Below are 27,405 nucleotides of genomic sequence, written 5' to 3'. Positions count from 1 at the left end.
GGCCCTCAATAGAGGGTATCAAGGCTGCACCAGGCAGATGATTGCTCCAACGGCTTCCACTGCCCCAGTCGAGGAAGCGTGGTGAAACAATGCTGGGGCTAATGCTTGAATGAAGCAGAAAAGCCGCCAGACGCTGCTCCTGCTCTTGGATCCTGCAAACTTAAACCAGCCCTGAAGTCAACAGGTGCTCACAGTCCTACAGTTTTTCAGTTCTCATCTTTTGTGCACAAGCTTCAACAATGTTGGATCGGTGCGTGACTTGTAGTTTGATTTGAGAGCCAAACAATAATATCAGGGGCCCAGGGACTTTAAGTTAATTAACATATTTTGCAAGAGGCAAAAATAGTGGTTGTTGCTTTCTTCCCAACTGAAGCCTTTTAGAGCATATTTACTGCTACTGCAGTTCTGCTGTAAAGTGATATGGGGGATGTGTTTATTCCTTAGCAGCAGCAGCAGCAGCAGCATCTCCTACATACAGGCAGTTTGAGATATTTAAAATACAAAAACAGAGATTACGTAAAATCACAGTTCGTGAATCTTAGATTTATCAAGGACTTTCTAGAAGTTCTGGATTTGCCAGTGGAATAGCAGCTCCCCACAGTAATTTCCACCTCTTCTCCCTTCCTCACTCTCCCCTCATTTGATTTAATCTATATTAAATAACCTTCTATTTAGAAAAAAGTACTGGCATAATCTATAAATATGACTTGGCTAAATTAATAAACACTCACATTTTTTACATGGACAATTGAATTTCATCCTTCATTTGCATTTTCTTAAATACTGTACAGTTACTGGTTTTGTACATTTTTGTCTTCCAAGTTTGCAGATGCTTCCCAGTTAGTATATGATTTCTGGACACTGGTGTGTTCTAATTCACTGGATCCTAAAGACTTTCAGTTTGCTAATATACGTAACTGTAAATGCATAGTAATGAATTCAGTATCCATACACCTTTTATGCTATTTTCTGCATGAAATTTCTCCCTAATAGTAATTTCCAACATTCCTTTTTTTGTTTTTGACCTGTGGTTGGGTTCCAGTTCTTATTCTCTATTCACACTCTGAGTTAAGGGCTTTTTTTTTCTATATTAGCCAGTAATTATCAGCTCAGTGAGGGTAGATCAGCAGGCTGGCCTAGGCACAACTGGTGCTGATGCCCCCACCTCTGTCTTTACATGCAGTTTAGGGGTCTGTCTTTGGGCTGTATTTAGTCTTGCCCCTTGAATGGAGCATCCCCATCACGCATGTGTTTTACCGTTGTCCGGAGGACTCAAGGGTAATGGAGCCCATTTGGTGCGCTCTTGGAGCATAGGTCTCTTTATTTTATTTCAGAAGAAATCCAGTTCTTGCGTGATCTGTGGGCTGAATGAGTGCGCAGTTGGTGGGGATGATTGGAAAATTTACTTTCAAACCTCATTATGGGTCTCAACCAGACTGGCCGGGTAGGCACAGCCCATCGGTTGTGCAACTGTTCCCGGCCGCTTCAGTGGGAATGATTCATATGAAGTATGGCTTGCTTAGTGTAATAGCCACATGGCCTGACGCTTTTTCTCTCTCCTTTATTTTTTTTTTTCTCCCAAGAATCCTAAACAAGGCATATTCCTATAATTTACGCTTAATTATACTTCATTATAAAGTAAATCAATAATAAACACACATGACATCAGCAAAGGTACTAATGAGGTAATGGCTTTGCTCCTGACAGCCAAGTCTTCAATTTGCACGGTACAGATGTGGAATGACACCATGGGTGTATATTTGGGCTATGCAGCAATGTAAATTGCACACAGGCTTTCCCCTTTCAGCCAATTTGCCTTGGCTTGGCAGACTGACAGGGAAACAGTGAATCCTAATTCTGTTGCTTTTGCACTGAAGTCGAGGGGAATCCTGCAAACGGAGCAGCTATTTTGGTGTGGCCCTGTGTTCATACAGCCACCCCACATATCTCGGATGAGTGATCCCTATTAGACCCCAAATAGCTGGCCTTTAGGAAGTCATTTGGGAAACATTGGAACCACGAGCGGTTAGACTCGGGAGCAGGAGCGACTTGGATTTCTACTGCAAATTTGGAAAGAGCTGCCAGTTTCTTTCCTACACTTCCATTTATTCTGTCTGATGACTAGGATGAAATCTGGAAAGAAAAGCGGCTTTTTCCTAAACAATATTCTTTCTTCCAGGACTCTCTGCCTGGTGCTGTTCTTACTGAAAGTAATAATGTAATTACCGTTAAATTAAAAGGGATCAAGAGGAGGCTTCGTCCCCTACAGGAATGTACAGCGAAGTGAAGGTTCTTATGATAGCACTTAACCTCCCAGTTTCAATTGCCACTTTGGGATGCTGGAGCAGGTCCTCCCTGTTTAAGGAAGGGAGCAGGCTCTCCATTTTTTAGATGCACAAAGAGGGATGGCCGCTTTACTTGTTTGTTTTAATTACTTTTAAGTGCTTATTCTGATCTCTTTCTTCAGTTTTACAATACTAAAGTCCACAGTATGGAGCTCAATACCTCCTGAAAGAAAGCATTCCAATTCTTACTCACAATAATAATAATAGTAAAAGAACAATTCATTTTAATGAAATCAGGGATTTGGTTTATCTACTATTTCCAAGTGCCTCGCAGCCAAAGCATCTTTTTTGTGAACTACTGAGGTTGGGGTTTTCTAGATTCTGGCTTTGCTGCATTTACCTTTGATTTCACTAATGATTGACATGTTTTCCTTCAAAGAGGTAGGCTTGCCAGTTTAGTAAGTAGGACCATCATAGTTTCAGCTGTGATTTCCACTTCCCTGGCTCTTTAACTTAGCTTCTGCCATTTTGTGTGCACACATCGCTTTAGCAGCTTAAGTTGTCCGGGTTTTGTAGGTGTAATTGTAACAGCTCTGACTTAGGAGTTGCTAACGCAAAGTTTCAGCATCTACGGCAGAATCACAGGTACCTACCAAGGCGAACAAGCTGTTATGAACTGGAAGCATCTAAACCCTTGCCAGTGGTTTTGTGGCCTGTATCGAGAGCAAGATTATGTCTTTAACTGGTAGAAGATTGTCCCAGTGTCCATAATTGTGTGCTGTCACACAATCTGAACCATGTATCATTTTCCTATATTTTGGCGTTTCAGAGGTGACATGCTCCTGTATATATATTTTGAATATATCAAAGTAGGACTTCATCTTGCTACTCAAAAAGGTTTAATCTGTCCCGTTTGGATTTTTCCTCCCTAGTCTGGACAGACTACGTAGATCCAAGCCCCAGTCACTGCAGTAATACAGCAGAAAGTAGGCTGGCGCTGCGCGCAGCCCGTACAGCGAGGTTTCTGCTCCTTCTACGGTCAAAATTGTTTGTGCCCTCATTGTGTTTGCATGGATGTTGCCATGTTTTAGCTCATCCAAAGGACATTGTATTCCTAAATACAAGGGGTCGTGACACTGATTTCTATATGACAGTTTTGGGAGTAGAAAAAAAATTAAGTGTGGAAAACAAGCTCAGTTAAGTAAAAAAAAAAAAAAAAAAAAAAAAGTGAGAGGAGAATGTGTGAGGTTTTAAAGTATCACTTTCTTGATCATATCCTAAATTTTAGTTTATCTGCAAAACTACACTAGAGAGAAGCAAACTGTGCATTTAAAACCAAAACCAGAGGCAAGCATAACAACAACAAAAAAATCACAGACTTATGAAGTCAGAGTTGTGCTGTTAAGGGAGATTGAGAAAACTTCCGTTTCCGTAGAGATAAAAGACAGGCCTATCTCCTGAAATATAGCTCATGCCAAAGCCTGCAGCCCTATGGGAAACTTCTTTGGTAGGAAGAAGGACATTTGATTCAAGTCCCCACTGGAGACAGTGACTCTTAAGTCTGGGAGAGCTTCAGTGCCCACTGAGAGAATTTGTGAATACTCCGCTTCAATGGGATAACTGTTGAAAATTATGTGAGTTTCACTTTGCAAATTTCATTGTAGAAAATGCTTTGAAGTCAAATATTGTGGATTATTTGTCTTTAGAAACCAACTGGATATATCAGTCCAAAACCTGATATAGATAAGAAGGAAGTTTAAGAGATGAGCAATAACATTCTAATTGCCCTTTGCAGGCTGCTTAATACACAAAAGCCGTTGCTTAGTTCTTAATATAAACATCAGATTATAAACCATCTCCCATTAATTTGGTGATGATGGATGTTTTCCTTTATTGTGGATTTGTATTTCAAAATTCTCAATTTGCAACCAAATTATTAATCTAACAGTATCATTCTGAAGATGATATTAAAAAGTAAATTGAACTTAAATCTAGTTGAAGTAGATTCAACTCCTGAGTCTGTAGACAGCCCTAAGCAATAACTCTGGTACTGTTCATCCCAGAGGGCTGTATTAGCTCTCACAGGTAAAGACTGTACTTTTGGCATGAGTATCCTGGCCAAAATACATAGTTAATAAACTGGTAACACAAACATGTACTCCTTTTCTTAGGTTCAAAAGCCACTGCTCCTCTCTAACACGTCTCTAAAACCTTGACATTTTATTCTGCATCTCCATCTTTACTGGGTACACTTTCATTTTACCTCTTGAATGGGTCTATAAATGTGAAACATAGTGAAAAAGTGTGTACCTTAAAAGAAAAACAGGTCTACTCCCCAATTCACTCAAGCATATGTTGCTATGTTTTTCTTTTTAAAAATATCAATTATTTATCAAAACTTCACCAGAGTGTTGGCCAGAGCATTTGGCTATACCCTGAGGAGCAGATAGGCTCTGAACCATAAGTCATTTTGAAAGAATCCTGTTGGATTTGGTGTGCAGAATGCGTTTGCTTGCTCGCAGTTTGCTCTTTGTGGTTAATTAATGTATTTGCAACTTCTGAGGATGTCTTTGCTGCAAGGGTAACTTCTGTTACTATGCATACACAGTGTATGGCATGAGCATGATCCAGCTCACTGAGGAGTAACCCTTGAGCTTCTCCATCCACACAAATATCCTACTCCTGCAGGGAGATATCCTACTCCCAGGGAGACTGTGGGGCAGGATGCCCCTGCAGCAAAAATCTGAGTATATTGAGAATGTATAGTGATAGAATAGGCTTGTGAGAAAACATGTCTTGTCATTTCTGAGCATCTAGGGAGAATGGTGTAAAGCCTTGGGAGGACTGTACTGGTGGAGCAAACTCTGCTGAGCTCAGAGTGGTCATTCTGGAAATAAGAAGCCTTATGCTGGCTCAACTAACTGAAGTTAAAACATAGCTGTGTAAACACTGGAGTTTTTATACGTGGATGGGATTTTGGTAGGAACAACACTATAATTCTAACATAACTATGCTAACTAGGCTGAAGAAGTTCGACATGTCTTCCTTTGGTCAGGACTGTGCTCAAAGACAAGGTCTGTCCCTCATTTGTTACTAAAGCTCCAGTGGAGCAAGATGAATACAGGAAGAAACACAACTATCCATCCAGTTAGGCCATGGGAATGGGCAATGGTTGAGAGGACTACCAGGGGGATGTAGGCAGACATGTTCATGAAGGGACTGGACAGTGATGGTACAGCCTGGGGGGTGGGGGGCTCTGTCACAGGAGCTAACTCCATAGCAATGTCTTCTCCATCTGATACAAGTGTAAGATATTCTCCAGCCATCCTTGGTATTGCAAGTGTCATTTGCAGATCCGAAGTGAGGTGACAGTGCAGCTAGCCCTGGTGCAAGTTCTCCTTGAATCTTAATTAAGCTATGTTTTCGCAGAAAATTTGGGTTTTATAATATCAAATGCAATTTTAAAGAAAACAATTTAAAAATTAATAGTTCATTTCAAATATTCTCCTCCTGGCTCTTTTTCTTGATTTTTTTTTTTTTTTTTTGTCCCCAATGTTCAAAGTTAGCAGAGTCATAGATTTCCTCTCGCACAGTATTTAATGGCTTGTAGCCCTGTGCTTGGAAGACCTTTATAAGAGTTTTAGCTCTGGAGCTTCAGTCGTGCACAGATTAAACAAATGGGAATGAGAGAGCTTATCCTGTTCAGCTGCAAATCTTTAAATCTGACTTTAGAGAGCGTGTGCCGCTCATGGTTTAATGTGGAATTGGGACAGTTCATGATGCCCGGAAAAGAATGACCAGGTTATTCCCACAGGCACAGGTTTTATTTTGACCCTGTGGTCCTGTTACTGAAATGTGTGTGCACACAACAGAAACCCACTTTCTCCCCCACCCAGCCCATCTGTCATTAAGCATGTGCACAGTGCTAGGCTCAGATGGGAGAGGTTTTTCGTATGGAGCAGTTTACTATTTGGTGTAAAGATTCATTAATGTTTTCAAGAGACAGTTTCATTCTTAGGAAGTGCTGGTTGTTAAAAAGGCACATCACAGAGATGCTGAGGTGCCGGTTAAGTAGGTTTAATGTAGTCTAAATAAAGCAAGGAATCAGTTCAGATAGTGGCAAGGAATTATGCACTTTTTATTTTATTTAGAGGTGGTAAAATGAAGGTGTTACCAGTTTCAGGAGACAAGCATCTGGTCTGTTTTTAATTATTAAACCAATTGTAAGAAATATAACAAGTATTCGTTAATTTAGTTCAGCATAATTAGTCAATGTTGGGATAAAACTTCTGTTCCTATGACTTCTGGAGCTGCATGTTGCAATCTGTATCACTTCATTAATATGGTATCCTAGTGAGTGTGTTTCCTATTTTGCTCCCACGGGTGAGATTTAGAGGTATGATTGAGCACTGTTTTGACTTCTTACAGGATGAGCTGGATGAACTTCGGGCTGAAATGGAAGAAATGCGTGACAGCTATTTAGAGGAAGATGTTTACCAGCTGCAGGAGCTACGGCGAGAGCTGGACCGGGCAAACAAGAATTGCCGCATTCTGCAATATCGTCTCAGGAAAGCGGAACAGAAAAGCTTGAAAGTTGCACAGACAGGCCATGTGGATGGAGAGCTCATTAGGAGCCTGGAACAAGATTTAAAGGTGGGTGAGAGATTCATATTCACAGTGAAAGAGACCAGACCGGGATTTGGCTCCCTGCAGTGGAAGGGAGGGTGACACGTGAAACAGGCAGTAGTTCTCCAAACGTCAGGACCAATTTCCTTCTTCTGCAGTGGAGAACAAATATGCAGCTTATCGTCATAAAAAGATGTGTTAGTGAGTAAAAAAACAAGCGCTTGGATTCAAAATGAAAGAAATGCAGTCAAGTAACATTTATGCATTTGAAAGATTTAAAGGGTTTTGTTTTACTGGTTTTACTGAAAACCTTAGCTTTGCTAAACTGTATAAACAAAACCTGATATGCTTTTCCCAATTCATGCCATTTCCTTCCTTTTCTTGCTTTGCTTATGCCAAAAAACTGAAAAAAACTAGTCAAGTTGCATTTCTTAGTGCCTAATGAGTTACTTATAATAGTAACAGACCGTTATAATATTTTAGCAAGGCAATGCTATTCCTATGAAAACACAAATTCCTGTAAAATTATGTTCATACTGAAACAGTTTTTGTATTTTTTAGAAATGTTTCCATGAAGGCTAGGCTTTATGTAGGCGCAATGCTTATCTAGCTTTACTCGTCTTTCTTAATGTTGCTATCTTGTAGCTGTTTTGCAAATATCTTCTGTAGAGAAGGGCTGCTTACCACTAGAATTATTAAGCATTTTTTGCAGGAATGCAAAACATAAAGCCTTCTCGAACTGGAATGATTGGTTCCCAGTAGTGGAAATGAGAGTGACATATCAAGTCATCAAACTTTTCAAAACGTTAGACCTAATTTTCTCTTTTATGATAGAAAACAAATTATAACCTTATCATAATAGAAATTATACGTTACTCAGTAAAAATCTTTTACATAGATTTGAGTGAAAGAGATATTGAGGGGTTTTTAGTCTGTTTGCTTTGATTTTGCTGATTGTTGTAATTCAGTAATTCATCATTTTGTGTGATGAATCACCTTTCCAAATGTTTTTGGAGTAAATATTTATTCTTGTTAGGCTGGACTCAGAAAACCTAAGCTAGCATATATTTCTGTGCTTTCATATCAGTCTTGCCTACTTGTGATTGCTGCTAGAGCAGCAAATTTGGGTGGATGAGACTGCTGCCTGGATGTGGCTTTGATCGATGACCTGTCAACTTTACAGCACAATTCTTTGTCTTTTGTTCTATTGACATAATATGCTGGGACTTTGATGTACAGGTTTGTTATCTGCTTGTTTCCTCCTGCTGTTCATGACATTGCCTTAGCATAATGTGGAGAGGGAGCTGGAGATGGGTAATCAAATATATTTTCATCTTTGATTTCTTTATTAGAAACTAATATTCGTTTTGGTACTTGGAAGGCTTGGAGTCTTTCCTCAACAGTCTCATAATTGAATTAAAAAATTTCTCAGCTGTGTAGGGTTGTAATATGCTTCCTACTGTAGGAGACGTACTGTAGCTGTTGCTCCTCATGGATCCTCTTCATGCGTTTGTGCTCTTCTGACCAGGTAGCCAAAGATGTTTCTGTCAGACTGCACCACGAGCTGGAGAGCGTGGAGGAGAAACGTGTTAAAGCAGAAGATGAAAATGAAATCCTTCGGCAGCAAATTATTGAGGTGGAAGTATCCAAGCAGACACTGCAAAATGAGCTGGACAAGTTAAAAGAGGTAAGAAATAGTCGGGAAAGCCATGCAGAGCGGTGTTGCTGGGTTAGATGTGAAATTTGACATGCAAGCAATTTAGACTAACTCTTACATGAAACACCTACTGATATTGCTTGTACAATTGCTCAAAAGGTCTTCTGGCCGTTATCGTATGTCCCAAATGTGTTGGTAATTTAGAATACTAGAGAGGTAGAGGAGTGATGCTGGGGCTTTTGCCTGGGGCTTCTCACAGGGCTTCTGTCCTCTTTTAAACTGGCTCCTCAAAGCCTCTCTTCCTACTGGAGCAAAACTGTCTTTGATTTGACTCCAGCTAGCTCGGCTCTCCTTTACGCAGGCTAGGACTTCCACCTATTTGAGAGTCAAATGAGGTGTGCGTAACTCGTCTCTGAGAGGATACTTCAGACAGGCAAGCCGCCGCTTTGGCTGGTGCTCTTCAGTGGTGACAGTGGGAGCCACCAGCGTGAGCTAGGCAGCAGGAATGTGGTCTGTAGTGTATAAATAACATTGCACTTCAGGCGCAGAAGCGCTGTCTGTTGAGAAAAGGGATCATTTCAATTGGAGCTGACACATCGTCTTACTGGGTGAAGTGACAGTCCTTGGAAGCGAATGGGCTGAGGAGCAGGGGACAGTAAAAGAAAGCCAAATACTAAACGTGGCTCTTTGCCGGAGCCCACATCCTGGTCTGTAGCGGTATTTCTGGTCTCTGAACAGTACAGCAGATTGGCAGCTACCAGCCTCTGCTCTGTTTTAAACCAGATTGAGATAGAGCATTTAAACATAATGAGGAAAGGCATTTATCCTCTGAGCCCTGGTCAGATTTAGAGAGCTGGTGTAATTATGTGTTATTTTAATCTTTCAAACAATGCTTGTGAGTCAACTGGCACAAAGCCTGACTCGGTTTTATAAGGACAAACCCTATTTAATTTCTCCATGCGTTTGGGTCATGAGGAGTCCAGTGCAAGAGTTTTGAAGCATTTTGTACCTAACAGGACCAATCATCAGCCGGTGTGCATATCAGTGTTGCTTAGAGTACTTGAGAGCCTGACACAAAAGATGAAGTCTGCGTGATGTTTTAGCTGTTCTTCTTTCTCAATGTTATTTGCAAATGCTGTGCTTAATGGACATGACACCGTGTTACAGGGTCTGCAGTCTATATTCCATACAAAAATACCATGTCGTCCACAGTACCAAAGGTATTGCTTGTTCTTGATTAACACACAGGTCCACTAGATACTGCTTGATGGTCTTTGGGATTAAGCAGTTTGGGAAGGTAAACTTGGGTGAGCCGTGGGAAAGAAACTGGTCCAGCAGTGCTGGAGACTCAAGCTAGCTCTAACCAGGCTGAATGTACCCTGCTTCTTAGGTTGCTGCAGCCTAGCAGGGCAGGGCAGCCCAACTAACTCAACTGTCTCTCTGCTGCGTTGCAAGTCGAAGTGAATGTACCCTTACTTTGGAAGGAGACTTTGCCTCCTAAGAGGCAAAGGCTGGAGAGGAGATAGGGAAAGGGGGAGATGGCAGGTAGAACGATGGGATGCGTTCATGCTGATCAGGAGGCAGAGCAAGGCATAAGATGTAGTAGTAGTAGAAGATGACTTAGTCTGTTTTTTCATACCATGAGTGGTGGTTTCTCTGGGAGTCAGAATTTCACAAGGTCTCAGTAGGTGAGAAGACAGAGGTTTGGGTTCTCAGCAGGTCACACAAGGACAGATGGGCCAGAAGTTGGAGAAACACAGTGCTATGTGAGCCAGATAAGTCTGTGTTTGCAACATAGTTGACATTGCTGAAAAAAAAAGTATTCTTGCCTCAAGATGTGTTCAAATCACTACCAGAAGCAATGCCTCTTTAAGAACATTTGATGCGTACAGAGCTCTAAAGGAATGTATTATAGACAAGCCAGTGGGAAAACTGGTGCTTTACATATCAGGAGAAAAGTGACCCAAAGGCCATGTAGCTGCTTTGCAATCCGCCCTGACTATACATCTTGTCTGTCTAAAGGCTGACGCTTAGAAGGACTGTCTTTCCCATCCAGTCCTGGAGCATTGCCTGAGACCCAGTTAGTCAGTATTCGCTCTCTGGTGTAGCTCACTGTCACCGTATGCTTATTCTCTGTAATATTCTTGACTATTCTCAGCCCTTTTCCTCTACCATCCTCTGATGAACAAAAAGATTTTCTCCCATCTGAGTTCATGTTTATTGCTTAATTCAGTGTTAACTTCTGCTTTGTCCTGCTGTACAATTCCCGCGGGTCCAGTTTCTCACTGCAGTGGGTGGCGTATATGTCGATCACCTTTAATGTATTTTGCATGCTGAAATATCTTCAGGAATTGTACACATCTCTGAAGGCACTCTTTCTTTAAAGCCACCTTCATTTTTTCATCATAATCTTTTGAATTCCTAACATTTACAATGTTTAGTGCTGTTATGTGTTCTTTCACCCCAGTACCTGTTTCTGTCTTCTGTGATACTTTTAACAGGATTTTTTTGGTGTGACATACATACAGTCGTGCTCCGTCTAAATAAAATTCTTATTTCCTTCAAAAAAGCCTTGCAGTTTTAACTGGGAAATTAGTTTTTGCCCCCTCCTGACTGTGTAATTTGAAGTTGTTGTATTAAGTAGATATGAGATAGGCTTTCCTCTTTAGTCACTAAATAACATTTCTCCGTGAGTCTCAGCTTTGCAAATTATAGAAGCAAAGTTACAACAAAGAGGAAGGGTGATAAGAAGTCACCTGCCATGTTGTTCACAGTGCTCTTATCTCCTCTTCTACCGCTGTGTCGTAGCTAATGCCCTTCCAGATGCTTCTGGAGTCCCATTTCATGACATGCTTTCAGAAGCTTTTGCATAATCTATCAAAACCACATCCAGACTCTTGGTTTGTTCTGGTGTCTGCCAGGTAGTCCCCATCATGAAAATATTCTGGTTTTCACTCATTGTTTCAAAAAGGAGCTCTCGCATCATCAGTGAGTCACTTACAGGTGTTTAGGATAATGCCACCTCTTTCTTTTTATTCTTTCTCTTACCGTAAGCATGCTCCATCCCTCCAGCCTTTTGCAGCATTTTCTAGAGATGTGTTTTTGAGCTAAGATATGGATCAGTAAAGATTTTTAACCAATACTTGTGGATTTTATCCAATTGTGATGTTTTCAGTTAGACACCAATCTTCTGTGAATGTCTTCATCAGCACTCTGGCATTCACTTTACTTAATCACGCCACTACTTCCTTTTTTTTCAGTCCTCTTAGCCAAAAGATAATATGGTACTTTCCTTTCCCATAATGCTTCCTAATTTTTTTTCAGTTTTTGTTTGTTTATCGCTGTGTAGGCTCATCACTCTGCTACTCTTGCCTGAAATACTTCCACTGATTCTTTTGAAGGTACTTCTTTCATGGGATAATAACATTTTCTCTCTGAATACTTTTTAATTTTACTGACTGTACTAAGTTTTTCTGCTTCAGTTTTCTCTAACTGCTACACTGCTGTGGTTCATTGATTTTTTTTTTTTTTTTAAATTTTATTTTATTTTCCCCACAATTACATTCACCAACTTTTTCAATATCCCTTTTTCAACTCTTCCCTTTTTTCTTTCTTTTTTTCTTTTTTTTTTTTCCTGTGAACTTTTCAACTGGTTTTGGGCCTCCCTCTGATGCCTTTTTTGTGTCATTCTCCATCAGAACCAGAGCTTCAGAGTTTTTGTACCGCTGTGAACACTTCTTTGTAGCATATCCTTGCAGAACTGGGATGTCTCTAAGAACGGTCCTTTCTAGGAATTTGCTAGGATTTTCTGTGATTTACCAAAGCTACTTCCTTATAACTTTAGAAGCAAAGACAGCATACCCTCCCAGATTCGATAAGTTCACACATCACTGCCAAGGCTTGCTGCTTTTTTCGCTTGTTGTCTAGGTTATTAACATCACCATGTGAGTCAATAGGCTGCTAGGGGAGAAAAAAATTAGTCCATCACTAACAGATTACCTCAGCAACATTCCTGCAACTGTCCTCTTCCCCTTCCTAATATCCTAATTCAGCTCGTGAGAAATACTGATGTATATTAATAATTTAACTTGGTCAACAAGCAAGCATTCAGAAAAGTCTTTCCAGTTTCCTTTCTCTGCACCGATGCAAAACCCTTTCCAATTGTCTCCTGAGCATCTACAAACCAGACCTTTCCTCAAAGGCTTGACAACAGCAAGTGAATTTTCTCTGAGATCTGAATACCTTCCACTCAACATCTAACCCATCCCAAACGTCATTTCCTTGGAGCCACTAGGGCATCTTTAGGGAACGTCTTCCTTATACTTTCTCAGCAAAGGTATTTCACAACTAGGTGATTTATCTCTAGTGTAAGTTTAAACAGCGGTTTAAACAACTATGCAATGATGCTTGGCAAGTTTTGGGTGCTTTTATGTACAGTGATTATTAAGCCCCCTGCAAATAATATGTCTCAGGGTAATCCTCTCTCTAAAAACACTCTACCTGGGGAAGAATAAACCATTTTTGCTACTTATTGTAGAAATGTGCTGAGATGGCACAGGATCCACTCTTGTTCCCCATGGGGAGAATGAGTTGGTCACTTATTTGTAGCTGCTAAATGTGTATTTTCTCATGTTCTTTGTCTGGGTTTGGCATCATGAGTCAGGGAGGAGAAAGAGGCATGGCCATGGCAGCGCTGATGCTGCTGGGGAAGGGTAGCCCTGTCATACTGGACAAAGAGAGGGGAGGATTAGGGACAGGGGGGAGCAGCTGCTGAAGGATTTGACGTGAGTGCTATGAAATGGTTTAGCAAGACATGAATGAGAATTGTCTAACTGGGAAGAAAGGGGTATTTATTGCTCGTGGGACGGCTGTACCGAGCAGGTGACAGTCTGTCTTTATTGCCACTGAAAGCAGAAGGACCAGAGCGGGAGGAACCAGAGTTGTTGCTTTCTCTTTCGCAAGGACCTCTGCTGTAGCAGCGACCTCCCCCATAACACTGAGGTTTTCTTGGCCAGCTCCTAACTTCAGTTGAAATAATTTGTGCTTTGAGCCCTCCAGGTTGTTGGGACCGTTAGAGGCATGACTGCTGTTCTCCAGGCGTGTTCACTCGGGAAATCACTTCCAGTTATTGGAGAACCATGGCAGCAGCTCGCGGTCGCTGGTGTTTTTACAAAGAAAGGCGGAGGCAATAATGGGAAGGCAAGACATACTGTTTCCATTCATTTCCACATGAAAGGAAAGAAGTGCAAGTCCACTGGCCGTTAGTAATGTCTCCAACACATCTCTCTAGGACACAGACTAAGATGAAAACCAGTACTTACTGTAAATGGGCTTTCCCAGGTCACCAATGGGCTTTTTAGGGCACTGGCTTCTCTCAGGGATCTTTCATCCAAGGCTTACGTGCTAATGGGGATGCTGCCATGCCTGAGCTTACCCTCTCCTCCTCCCCTGCAGCACCTGATTTTTGAGGCTTGGTTCAAGAACTGCTGCTTTTAACAGTCAAAGCTATTTTTCTGTTAAAATATCTGTTCCTTTTAACAGAGTGAAAAGCTGCATTCAGATGCATATAAAAATGATAGAAATATACAAGATAAGGTGAAGTATCTTTCAGGCATATTATTTAGAGACAAATTTTGCTCCAAAGTACATGTGTGCTACACTGTTTAACATCACTAGAGGTAGAGAGCATCTTGCTGATAGAAGAATTTAGCTCTAAGAACATAATATAGCAAAATTAAATCTGGAAGCTACATCTTAGAGCTGAGCATGACAATCTGATTTTCGTTGCCTGGAACCCTTTAAGTGGGGCATAATACATGCAGCATGTGGGTAAACTATGATTATTCCAATCTGAAATTACTTTTCCTTCTTTTCTCTCTGATATAAATACATAGATATGGTAAGAAGTAACACAAATGGTGAAAAAATCATTCTTGGTGAAAGCACACTTGTTTGTGGAAAATATTGCTTGTGTTTTCATTAGCTAGGACTTCATACACGTTTATTAAGGTAGCACAAGATGTTCTTCAGTCATTTCTCAAATGAAATTTACTCACTGGGGTGAAGTAAGGCCATACTGTGAAAAATCTCTGATTTTTGTAATATATTACTTTTCTTAATTGTCAATGAGTTTAAACGATAGGAATTTGCTGAGAAATGGGGCAAAGAGAAGGCTTGTAAGCTATAGATTCAAATAACATTAAAAAGTCTAAGCAAGATCACCACATTGACTCAGTAACCCTGCTTAGAAGTTACTGCTTGTGACAGTTTTAAGTAATGAATTCTTGTGCAATAATCATAACTAAAACCATTAACTGCATGAAAGTTTTACCTCAGCACCATTTTCTCTCTGGTATCTTTTTTTCACTGTGATAAATAATGAATTGGTACTTGAACCACAGTGAATGATTTATACTCATTATGGCATTTCAGGAGCTGTACAGGTAATGAAATGGTCTGCTCAGCGTTGGTACCAACAAACAGGGTGGAGGGAAGGGGTGGGAATGGATCTGGCTCGACTCAAAATGTATAGCACTTAAGAAGCAAATTCAGTAACATGGAATTATATTATACATCTTCTAATGCACTGTCCATATTTTTTTTAGAAATTTTAAAATAGATTTAAACAAAAAAAGACCCCAAAGTTTTCAAAATGTTTTGTGCCAGTCTCTTACGCTTGTGGATGCCCCCTGCCCCGCCACAGAACAGTATCTGCATCTGAATTTGTGATTTACCAAATAAATTGCCACCAAGCTCCAGCTAGTCTTTATTTTCTAGGTATTTGCTATTTGCCCGCAATCATCTTGACACTGCTTCCAAATCCTATTGTAATGTTTGGAGTGAAGGGTTTTGAGAGAAAGTAATTGTGACCTTGCTGATCAGATCCAAAGTTTTATATCATGCAAACCCCCCTGCTCTTCTATTACTCAGCCTGAGCAGAGCCTCTCATCCCAGACCTGTGCTTCCTCTAACTCCCCTCCTTCATGGCCTTGCTCCCATATACTTTGGTGGACCTCAGCTGGCCTTGACACATGGATAAATTGCATTTAAGCAATGGTATTTACAGCACGAACAGTGACCTACCATAGCTTATGGTTGTCCGGGTACCGGTCAGTTATAAGGAAACCTTCTTTGTATAGTAACTGAAATTCCTCTATGCCCCATTTGTTGTGTATATTTCTCACTATATAGCAGAAGTCTGTCGGTAACTAGAAGACTGCTACTCTTATAATAACAGGGACTGGCATGGAGATAACCCCCATGAAGCTCAAATTGTGTATTGGTCTTCCCATCCTCCACCCAGTTACCAAAAATAATCCTGCTGTCTGTCACATGGGCTTCAGCAGTGACAGTGCAAACAAACTGTAGCCTCTGTGACATCTATATAAAACTTTCATGGGAAAAATATGGGTTTGTGTTTCATTCCTTCCCTTAATCTATCCACAGTGTAATTAGAAGTTTTCTTCAGCAAGCTCTTGTAAAAAAAAAAAATTGGTAGTAAGTCCTTCAAGTGCTGTTCTGGGGTGAAAAATTAGGGCATGCTCTCCATATTCCAAATCTCACATTTCAATTGGGGTGTAAGTCCTTGATAAAGACAGTACCCTTTGCTTTCCTTGCCAAGTTGTGGGCAAACTTTGTTCCAGGGCAAGCAAATTTTTGCAGCATGCTGCTGTTCTGTGAGCCGAAGCTGGGATTTAAAGCTGGAATATCCTCAGCTGAGCGTACACTGAAGTTAATTAGGAATATCCCTCATCTTTCCGCTCTCCGGTGAAACTCAAATCAGCCACCATCTGGCAACTGTTTGTGCAGGAAGTGTCATACGGTGTTTGGGGTGGAGATGGGTACCCAGGGCATCGTGGCTTCAGAGGTGTCTCATGCCCTGCCCTCCCTGCTTTCCTCCCGGGGCTTGCAGGAGCCACCCCAGATCCTAAGCCTCAGGCATATCAGGGAGCTCCAGCTGAAGGAGAAAGGGTATATGAACCTCTAAAAAGCACCCTTCGTTTGGTGTTCAGTGCAAGATGGCATCTCCGGCAAACTCCGTGCCACCGCCCCTGCGAGGCGCATCTTTCCTGCCGCGCTTTGGCTGGCTCACGGTGAGCGGGCGCCAACTGTTTTCATCTCACATTGCCAGTAATTTCATCCCAGCATCTGGAGCTCTGGGTAGCAGGATGGAAAAAAGGAAGAGACAGTCTGTCAGGGTGAGAAGAGGAGCTTTGTGAGATGCATATTTTCTTACCAAATTTCCCAGGTCGCCTGTGGTTTTTGTTGTGGTGATGCTGCATGTAGGAATATGTGTCACATCAGATTATTGGCAGCCATGGGAACGGCACTGTCCGGAAAGGCTTAGGCAGGTGAAAAAAAGTCAGAGCTATTGATTTTTTTTGTCCTCCTTTGAAAGGGTTAATTGATTATTTCTCTGCTCAAATTAATTATTTACACTTGCTTCTCTAACTCTATTTTTAAAAGGAGAATGTAACTTATTGCACAGATAACTTATTAATTATTAACATTGGACTACTCAAGCTGTCACAGGATGAATGAGGGGGAAAGATTTGACACTCTTGGCAAGTTTTGCATTGCCACATGCTACGGCACTGGGCTTTCCCCCTTTCCTATGCCTGGCGCTGTGCTGGTGAGCCTGGCTCTGCTGCCTGAAGCCTTGCTGGCTGTCAGGCAGCCCAGCTTGGCGGTGCATCATGCGTCACCTGGATCCATCAAGAAGTTCCCCATTCCCCTGGAATGGAAAAATGGAATCAGTCGGTGCAAGTAGGTCAGGAAAAAGGTTTAAGTGGCAAAGAGGTAGAATGAAGCAGTTGGGAGTCTTTCAGCAACCTTTAATCAATGCATTTTTATGATTTCTCTAAATAACCTGTTTCCTTTATGTGGCAGATGAGAATACTTTCACCCATCTTGCTCTCTGCAAACCCAATTCAAGCCAAAGCAGTGGCAGTACTTCAGTCCCTCTCTCATCCCCATAGGAATGATCCCTGGACACCACAGGTTCCCATAGGTTTTGCCAGCAGTTTTATCACCAGGGAGCTTGCTGCAAGGCTGGCATGTTTTTTCACCCTGTTCCCACACTCAGCCTGATGAGAAAAGCAGGAGACAGTTTCTGTTCTGTGGGAGGAGGCATGGCAAAGCCTTGGCTTGATTTGGGTTTGTGCCTTGCTGTGAGAAATCCTGAAGTTTCTTTTAGTACCCATAACGGTGGTTCGTTCAATCTAGAAAAATGATGCTATCTGCCTCTAATGGGCACATTACCTCTACTTTCTGTGTTTCCTTCTCTTTTTGCTGTATATCTTGTTGCAAGATGAAAGCTCGAGCCCACATTAATGTAAGCATTGCAAGATATTCTTAACCAAATATGAAAATTTTAGGTCTTTCTCCAGTGATAGTAGCTGGACCTGGGGATGGTAAATTGTGTTGATATTTAGGGACCTAAACATAATGTCTACGTGGGCAGGAGGAGTGCAATGATCCATCTGAGATTGCCAGATGTACGTATTGGTCTATTTAAGGCCTCTTTCTCAGGGATCACTCCAAAATAGTTACAGTCCAATCTCTTCAGCGTGTGCCTGCTGCAGTCAGCTGTGCTAAGAGAAACTGGGTCTTGTGCGGAGATTGGTGAGCCAGCTCTCCTCACCATTGCTGTGTGCAGAGTTCAGAATAAATTTCCATCCTTGAGTTCAGTGGTGTCAAAACAGCAGATTTTGAAGTGATAAAGGAGGGAATAAAATAATTAAATGACATGATAAACAGTTCTAAGGCAGATTTAAATCTGAAAGCCTTTAAGTTGTTGTTGTCTTTAATGTTTTTCATCATATATAATAGATTTTTCTATCAAAAATAGTTGAGGATTTTTTGTCCATCTCCCCTTTCAGTTTTCAAGAGTCTGGTCCTTCATAGAATTGTAGAATAGTTTGGGTTGGAAGGGACCTTACAGATCATCTAGTCAAACCCCCCTGCAGTGAGCAGGGACATCTTTAACTCAATCAGGTTGCTCAGCGCCCCGTCCAACCTGACCTTGAATGTTTCCAGGGATGGGGCTGCTACCACCTCTCTGGGCAGCCTGTGCCAGTGTTTCACCACACTCATCACAAAAAATGTCTTCCTTATGTCCAATCTGTGTCTACCCCATTTTAGTTTAGTACTATTACTCCTTGTCCTATTGCAGCAGGCCCTACTAAAAAAGTCTGTCCCCACCTTTCTTACAAGCCCTCTTTAAGTATTGAAAGGCCACAATAAGGTCTTCCCAGAGCCTTCTCCAGGCTGAACAACCCCAAGTCTCTCAACCTGCCCTCGTCAGGGAGGTGCTCCAGCTCTCTAATAATTTTTGTGGCCTCCTTTGGACCCGCTCCAACAGGTCCATGTCTTTCTTGTGCTGAGGACTCTGGAGCTGGATGCAGCACTGCAGGTGGGGTCTCATCAGAGTGGAGTAGAGGAAAAGAATCCCCTCCCTCGACCTGCTGGCCACGGTGCTTTTGATGCAGCCCAGGATACAGTTGGCCTTTTGGGCTGCAAGTGCACATTGCCAGCTCACGTCCAGCTTTTCATCCATCACCACCCCCAAGTCTTTCTTGGCAGGGATGCTCTAAATCCCCTCATCCCCCAGGCTGTATTGATACTGGGGATTGCCCCAACCCAGGTGCAGGACCTTGCACTGGGCCTTGTTGAACCTCATGGGGTTCACACGGGCCTACTTCTCAAGCTTGTCCAGGTCACTCTGGATGCCATCCTGTCTCCCAGGCATGTCAAATGCACCACTCAGCTTGGTGTCATCTGCGAACTTGCTGAGGGTGCACTCAATCCCCTGGCTATGTCACTGATGAAGATGTTAAACAGTACTGGTCGCAGTACAGACCCCTGAGGGACACCACTCATCACTGATCTCCATCTGGACATTGAGCTGTTGACCACTACCCTCTGGATGTGACCATCCAGCCAATTTCTCATCCACCAAAGAGTCCACCCATCAATTCCATATCTCTCCAATTTAGAGAGAAGGATGTTGTGTGGAACCATGTCAAAGGCCTTACAGAAGGCCAGATACATGACATTCTTAGCTACATACATAGCTCTTCCCTTGTCCTCTGATGTAGTCACTCTGTCATGGAAGGCATTAGGTTGGTCAGGCAGGACTTGCCGTTGGTGAAGCCACGCTGGCTGTGTGAAATCACCTTCCTGTCCTCCATGTGCCTTAGCATAGCTTCTAGGGGGATCTGTTCCATGATCTTCGCAGGGACAGGTCGGTAGTTCTCATGGTCTTTTCTAAAGAAGTTCTGGTTTTCCATTGTCATGCTTATGTGTCTTTTATGATGGCTTTATTAATTTGTTGATTATTCCCAAACCAGAAGACATAGACCGTATTGCCACAGGTGTCACAAGCTATGGGCAGTTATGGGGGAAGGTTCCCATATTAGTCTGGGGAGGCACTGAAACGTAGGTCCTATGTTACTTAGGAAGTGAAATGATGGAAATCACTTGTGGGAAGGAGGTTATCTTGACCATTATGCATCAAAATTATAGAAGGATAGGTCTTAAATTCTCCACTGTTGTGGGCAGTTGTTAGGGTACATGACTATAACTTCTGGATTACCTTCACAAGGGAAAGGAAAAAGAAATTAAGGTTAGTTTCCCAAAAAAAAAAAAAAAAAAAAAAAAAGGAAAAGGAAAAGGGGAAAAACCAGAAAAAAGGTAAAGAGAAGAGTTGGAATGACCAGCACACCAGCCCTGCCTTTTGGTGTCCTCCATCTCCTCAGATGAACATATCAGTTTTCCTCCCTCCCCTTCTACTGGTCCCTCCTTGGTGGGATTCTCACACCTTTTGTTCCTTCCCTCTTTCTTCACCTTAGGCTTTCCCTCTGCATACTGCAGGTGCAAAGTTGAACCCACAGTTCTCCAGTATATGCAAACCAGCCCTTGAGGTTAGGGGCAGCTGTGACGAGCAGGACTTCAGGCACACCTCCAGACAGTAGTCTCTAGTGCTGGGTGCTGAGCTACACTGTTTGAAAAGTTACTTTACAGCTGCTGCCAGAAGTTTTTGCTCCCCTAGGTTAGGGCTTCAGGCAAGCACAAAATCTTTAATCAGCAAGTTTTTTCTGTGCTATTTCTGGTTCCACCTGCTCTCAATTTCCCTGGAAATACTGCGAGAATGTTCCCTTGTTGGGATAATTTGTCACTTCCATTCTGGTCCCGACTGTAGTAAGTGCAGAGACCAAACAAAATGAAAAAATAGTATGTCAGTGAATATTAAAGCCAGGGTGGTTTTCATCCTACAGTGTTGATTTCGCTCTTGGGTAAAGTTTTGTGTCTGTTCAGTTTTGTTTGAGTGGATAGTCCATCAGTGCATGCAGCCATAGAGGAGACATTAATTCAGGCAGCACAAATTCAGAGATATCCCTTTCTTCTCTTGGCTGCAACTGTTGTAAGAGTAACCATATGTAACTATTTGTGTATTCTTTGGGGGAAAAAAATGTAGAAAGTAGAAGGAGTTTCTGTGGTTCTGCACAGGAAGATAAGGCATCAGCGCTCCTGCAGCTGCCTTTCATTGAACATGGTTTTGTGCTATCAGGTTGTTGGAAGAAACAGGTACATTGGATGAACTGCTGTCTTTCTGAGTGTGTATGAATAAGCACTGTGGAGAACTTCAGCATTGTTGCTTCTTTGCTACAACATGATCAGGAGAAAATTTGACAGTGATTTTCTTAGTCAAAGGGAAGGAAGAGGAGCCTTGTGGGGATGAGGATTGATGGCGTGGACTTTTCGCACATGCTTTACGTCTTCACGAATGCTTTTCTTAGAAGCAAGAACAGTAGAAAGACTGTGGATGCAAGACCCCACAAGTATCCACAAGTGATACTCCACAAGCATCCACAACGTAATGTGTAATGCTCCACAAGAAGTACAATACTTCTTCAAAGAATCTGATATTAACAGAAAGATCTCCATAACATTACTGCATGGTTTTTCATAGTGCAGACAAACCAAGAGAGAGGGATAAAGAAGGCCTTTCCATACATTATCTTCATTTTCCTAAACCAACCAGCATGTAATTCTCAGCATACAAAGACTGACAGCGCTTTCCAGGATTCACTGAGACTGGTTACTAATAAAGGCATTTTCACAACTGAACCTGACAGTCTGTTAACTGGTTTTAAATGTGCGTGTTGATTGGATCCTGGCACCTTTATTCCAGGTCATCAGCCAACATAATTGAAGGGGACAGGAGCACTAATTAGAATGCAAAGGTTGTCATTCTTATCATATCACAATCTGGTCTTTAAAATTGAAGCCATCTTTTCATCCCTTTCCTGGTCTGCAACTGATTTGATTCCTCACTTGGTCACTCTGGCTCTTGCTCTGAGGTCCTGGAGTTGAGTTTTACGCAGCAGCTCAGAGAGGAGAAGGGGGAGAATATGAGATTTCCGTTTGGGCAATAGGGCGGGGAAGTAGTTCAGATAAATCACCCACGACCAAAGGCTTATTTTACTCCTGTCTCAGAAGTGGGAACTGCTAGGCGAGGAGGACATGGCAGTAACTGCTTGGAGACTTGTGACGGGGGATAAGGAGTAGAAAGCCTTGGAGTACTTCTGATTTAGCTCCAATTTTCTTTTCAGGTGCCTCTTGTGTTGCAACTGCTTGTAGCTGATTATCCATAATCAAGAAATTTCAAACAAAGCCATTAACAGTAATATTTCTACTCTCCCTCTGATATTCTTCATAAAGGTTTAAAACCTTAAACCAGATTGGCAGGTTGACATTTGCAAGAAGAATTGTTTTTACCATGGCAGTTTTAAAACTGCTAGCATAAAAGAGACTAGGCATCATTAAGGATTTATTGAGTTTCTATTTTCTCCATTAAAGTACCGACTATTATTTTCAAATGAAAGATTTACTATAATGAAATCACTAGTGACTGTGCATTTAGGGGATTTTTTGACAGCACTCCTAGCTATTATAGCCAGGCAGTCAGACTCTGCTTCTATAGCATGCATGGCAGTGACAACTTAGCTTTTTCCTCTTTGATAGGAGATGGAGAATTTGACCAGAAGTGAGGACATGTCAGAATGATCATAGCTACCTGCAGTTCTTTTTTTTAAAGCTCATGATGTAACAGTGCTTTGGCTTTTTACTTTGTTTTCTTTCTTTGATTGCAGATCTAGGGTTTTTTTGTGGCTGAGTGTGCATTACAAAGACAGCCTTGGGGAGTGATGTGATGAAGAAATGCAAAGTGAAATATCACATTACTGCGCAAGTAGGGAAAAACCAGTCCCTGTTAAGCTTTTTAGGATGTTTGCATTCAGTTCACGGGAATTTTGAAATACGGGAGAAACTGATGACAGTACTTCTATATTTACAAGGGACTGGAGGTAGGGGAATTGGATCCGTGGAGATGTCAAAGGTCTGGTTGCTGACTGTCTGCAGTTTTTAAAGAGAAGCTGGCTATGCGGTGAGGGCAAGTCAAGCCTTCCCAGGTAACAGTGACAAATCTCCAGAGGCAGACTGCTCAATGAAAAGGTTTTTTGTCTGTCTCAAACCATTGAGTATTCTTACAGACCTAATGAATCCTTCAGACTAATACATATGCATCAAAGCACCCATTATTTTGGTTTAACATTCAATAGCAAACAAGTCTGTGTGGTTTGATAAAGTAATTTGATTACAGCCAAATAAAATATCAAGGTTTCAGTATCTTGCAATTGTAGATACCCTCAGTAGTTGGCTTTAAAAACTTCTGATTAGCATCTTCTGGTGGAGTGCCTACTCCTACCCACACCATGTGGGATCCAGCAGTCACACAGTTCCTTTTCCCCATCCACAGTACCATTTTCTCTGCTCCAGACTGTCAGTTCAGTGTGGCAGCAACAGGTAACAAACTGAAATCTGGACTAGGTGAGGTTGAGCATGCTACTTTAAAAGGGTATTTCTGTTCTTGAAAATGGTATGTGAGGTAGCCTCTGGGGCTCACTGTTAGATCAAGGAGCAGACCTTCAGAGTAAATCTGTTCACGTACTTTTTGATTACCAGTCCTGAAATATCAGTGTGGGATGAGGATTGTTCATAAACAACAGTGAGAAATCATTCTGCTGAACAGACTATATTCCCTGGCACAGATTGACTGTTCTCTGCTATGATCAGCGGAGGTAGCCTCTTCTTACAATGACACATCTGAGGGCACTGGCCAAGCCACCAGCTTCTGCCTTCGATAGCGGATGCTAATTCATTTATCTGCCAGGAGGAATGGAAGAGAATACGTCTCCTTTCCTTTTTTTTTGCTGAGCATCGGGGGGAACTGCATGTACAAATGTTCCTCTCACAGAACAGTTGCCTGGTCTGCCGTGCAGCTGGTGCCTGGGGCAGTTCACGGTGCCTACCTACGTACAGATACATCAGCTGCAGGTTGCTGCCTCTCTTCTGCTGCCTGCTTCTGCTCTTTGGCGGGTTTGGAGCATTTGCTGTGTGAAGGGACGCTGGAGCCAAGCTCAGGGTGAAGGTTCACCTCTAACAGTGAAAGTATGTCTTAATTCTCTGAAGATTTAGTAGCTTTCTGGGGTTGTACACATCCTCTATATTTTGCCTCACAATTGTCTGCAGAGTTTTCATGAAAGGGACCCAAGAGGGGGAAGAAGATTATAATGCAAGATTTTGAGAGGCTGATGGTACAGAGGGTGGGATTGTGGAAACAGAACAGCTCTTTCAGATATGAAACATGATAAATTGCATCAGCGTAACGATGCTCAGCAGAAGCAAGTGAGTAGCAGAAAAGGAATGTAATTTCAATTATGCTATAAATTCACTTTTGGCTGGCACAGACAGCTATCAGAGGGCAGACAGAATTTCCGTCCTAACCTTAATGAAATACAAGCACTCTGGTTTTAATTTGCAATTGGCATTTCTTCTTTGGTGCAGCAGAGGTTGGAAGACACCTTCCCCCTTTCTCTTTATATGAAGTTTATTTGCCTGGAAGCATTCATCTGTTTGTATTATTCATTCCTTGCTTTTTCACGATGTGAATTTCCTGTGATGATCTCATGATGTTTACAGCATTCCTTGCAATGGCATAAACAGGGATTGATGCCTTGTTTTTATGTTTGGGTGTGGTAGGGAATAGCCACATGCAAACTGCTGCTCAGCCATATCCAGGGAGCCCTACGTAACGTCAGCTTGAGACTCGTTTCAGGTGCAAGGTAGATCCTCTGCTAATGCCGTCAAGCTTAAGGACTGTCTCCACTGAGTTCCAGGGGGATTTAAACAGTAGTGGGGAAAGATAAATTAATAAAGAAGAAAGAGCATGCTGAAAATAAAATTAAACTACCATTGATTACTATTACAGCTACTACCAAGAAAACAGTCTTTGAGAAGAAAAACCGGAATGTGCAGGGCTTCTGTGTATGCAAGAATTTCTAGTAATCTTGAACAAATTTTTAGCCAATATCTACTTAAAGTATGAGTAGCTCTTTCATACTTACAGAAATGAAAAGAAGGTATTTCAGAGTGTTTACTGACATTTAGTGATGTATTTGGGTCTATCAAAATGTTTTCATTCCGAAACCCTCACTGCAATTCACAAGTTAATAAATTACATTATGGAGTTCTCTGTGTGATTTACCCCAAGCTTACTAGTGGGAAAAAGTGAGGCACAGGATTGTTTAAAACATATACTACTTTTTTTTCTTTTTTCCCCTGATCTCTTGAGTAGGGGTAGCCATTGGGTTTTGAGGCCCAACTACTGTGCAATAAATTCTTACCTTTTAAGCACAACTACAGTAGTTCGTCCAGGGATATGTTTGAAAGCAGCTTTATTTTTTTGTTTGTTTTTCAGATTAGAATTTTAGTGTATGTGTGTGGCTAAAGAGTTTCTGCCCAATTTGGGTATCCGTTCATTGACAGCACTCCAAATCACAGCTTTTAACAGCCATCTTTAAACCCTTGTCATTTCTTCTCAGTGTTTACTGCAGAAAAAGTGTTTCTGCTGTTGCTTACTTTGCTCTCTCAGTCCAAGACAAAGTGACTTTTATACTGGCACAGAGGGTTGCCGGAGGCAGAAGTTATTACAGAATAACTTGTTGGGTAGGCAGCGTAAACAAGTCACCAGTCTTGTGCAACTCACTGCTATGTGATTATCACCAAAGGGCAAGGATTTAGGGAGACTCAAAGGAGACTAAGCATGCATCTGTATGAAGTGAGCAACCAGACCTGTCATAGAGTGCAAACATTACCACAAGTTTTAGGAATTAAGGCACACTGAATTTAGGATTTAAGTGCACATCAAATTTGGAGGTTTACCTGGGCTCCCATTAGCTTGAAGGGATTTCCTGTAGAAGCTGCTTCTTTTGGGCATCGTTGGTGATCATACCCAGCTTGCTTCCCAAAGGGAGCGTGCAGGTGTCTCTCAGACTGATATGCATAACCTTGTTAAAAACATGCTCATTGAAGCTGAGAAGCTTCACAGCTGTAGATCCCTAACAGAAGGGATTACATCTGAATTGTCCATAAATTGAATATTCTTCCTTCATCTAAGCTATTAGAAATCCTCATTCAGATGTCAAAAATCCATTTCTGTAATGTGTTTTGGCATCTCCTTTTTTTTTTTTTTTTTTTTTTTTTAATTCTCAATACAGCTTCCAGACATGGCTGGCTTTTCTTAGTTGATGCTTATCTTCTCCTCAGGAACTTTAATTAAAAATAGTACGTCCTAATAATGCAGTTGCTTCTGTATTTTTTCGCTGGCAAAATAAATTAAACTTGAGTAGGCTGTATCATCTTTCTACTTACTGATGGATTATTTTTTTAAATGGAAACTGCTAGATGAACATCTAATCAGTGACTCAGCTGAACCAAGGTCTTTATTTTTAATATTTTCTCCCAATGGCAGATGAAGGAAAGATAACATTACAGAATTCTAGGAAGTCTCAGAGTCCAATTTTTAGCTGGTGCATGGATTTAACAAGGCTTTTTAGCAAGGTTTAGTCTATCATCATGGATGTATAAGCTTAATCCCGACTGTAGTAAAATAGGATTTAGTGCTGCTCTGTACCTTCCCAGCAGAGTTGGAGTAAACAGGATTTGTGTGGGTAGGTATCTGAGGGGAACAGCTGCATCACAGATCTAGTCACTTGTGGAGCCTGTGGGCTGCAGCATCATGGGGGCATTTGGGCTCTGGGTTCATGCAGGGGAATTGCTGCCACTCAGTGCCAGCCTCAGGCCAGCCTCCTTCTCCAGGACATGAAGGGCTGGACACAGTGTGGCAGAGCTCAGCACAGCCTGGTGGTCACCGCATTTTGTGGGGGATTGGAGAAGCCAAATCTAGCGAGGAGCTACCCAGAGATACGTGTAGTCCTTTTCCTTGATCACTGAAACATGTTAGAAAGCATTTTCCAAGTTTTAAAACCCTCTGGACAGGGGTTATATAAAATCTGTTGGTCCCCTCTTTGCATTTATCAGATCTAATGTAGGAAAAACAGGAGTAGTAACTATGACCAAGGCATAGGGGTTGTTCTCACACAGGTGAGAAGTGGAAGGAAGGAATTAGACCAAGTGCTGGGTGTACAGGTTGGTGGCACTGCTGAGGAAATAAGAGGACAAGAACTAATTCTGTGCCACCTCATCACTGCTTGGAAAATTCAACCCAGAAGATTTTGGGATTGTATTACATCTTTATTAATTATTATGCTGCTCGTAGTGTCCTGAGTCACTTGGGGAAGGGACCAGGGGTGGATTTCTGTATCTTTTGTAGACTAGGACTGATGGGCAGGTAGGATTACAAGATTTTTGTGTGAGTTCAATAAATGAAGCAGTGCTCAACTGCTTCCCACAAACTGCTGGTCCCCAGGCAGA

At 41.8% G+C, this 27,405-nt stretch overlaps 1 protein-coding gene across 2 annotated transcripts in view; it reads left to right on the top strand.

The window, feature by feature from the left end:
* MTCL1 (microtubule crosslinking factor 1) overlaps positions 1-27,405 on the top strand; it is a 108,439-nt gene that overhangs the window by 5,494 nt on the left and 75,540 nt on the right. For both annotated transcript variants that reach the window (XM_086472543.1, XM_086472542.1), the window contains exons 2-3: positions 6,714-6,938; positions 8,440-8,598. In XM_086472543.1, the coding sequence (XP_086328669.1) occupies positions 6,714-6,938; positions 8,440-8,598 (384 nt within the window). The remainder of the gene's footprint in view (positions 1-6,713; positions 6,939-8,439; positions 8,599-27,405) is intronic.

This window comes from Leptosomus discolor, chromosome 13 (genome assembly GCF_034619465.1).
Source record: "Leptosomus discolor isolate bLepDis1 chromosome 13, bLepDis1.hap2, whole genome shotgun sequence".
NCBI lineage: Eukaryota > Metazoa > Chordata > Aves > Leptosomiformes > Leptosomidae > Leptosomus > Leptosomus discolor.
The sequence above is the reverse complement of the archived record's forward strand: the minus strand, read 5'-3'. Positions and strand labels throughout refer to the sequence as shown.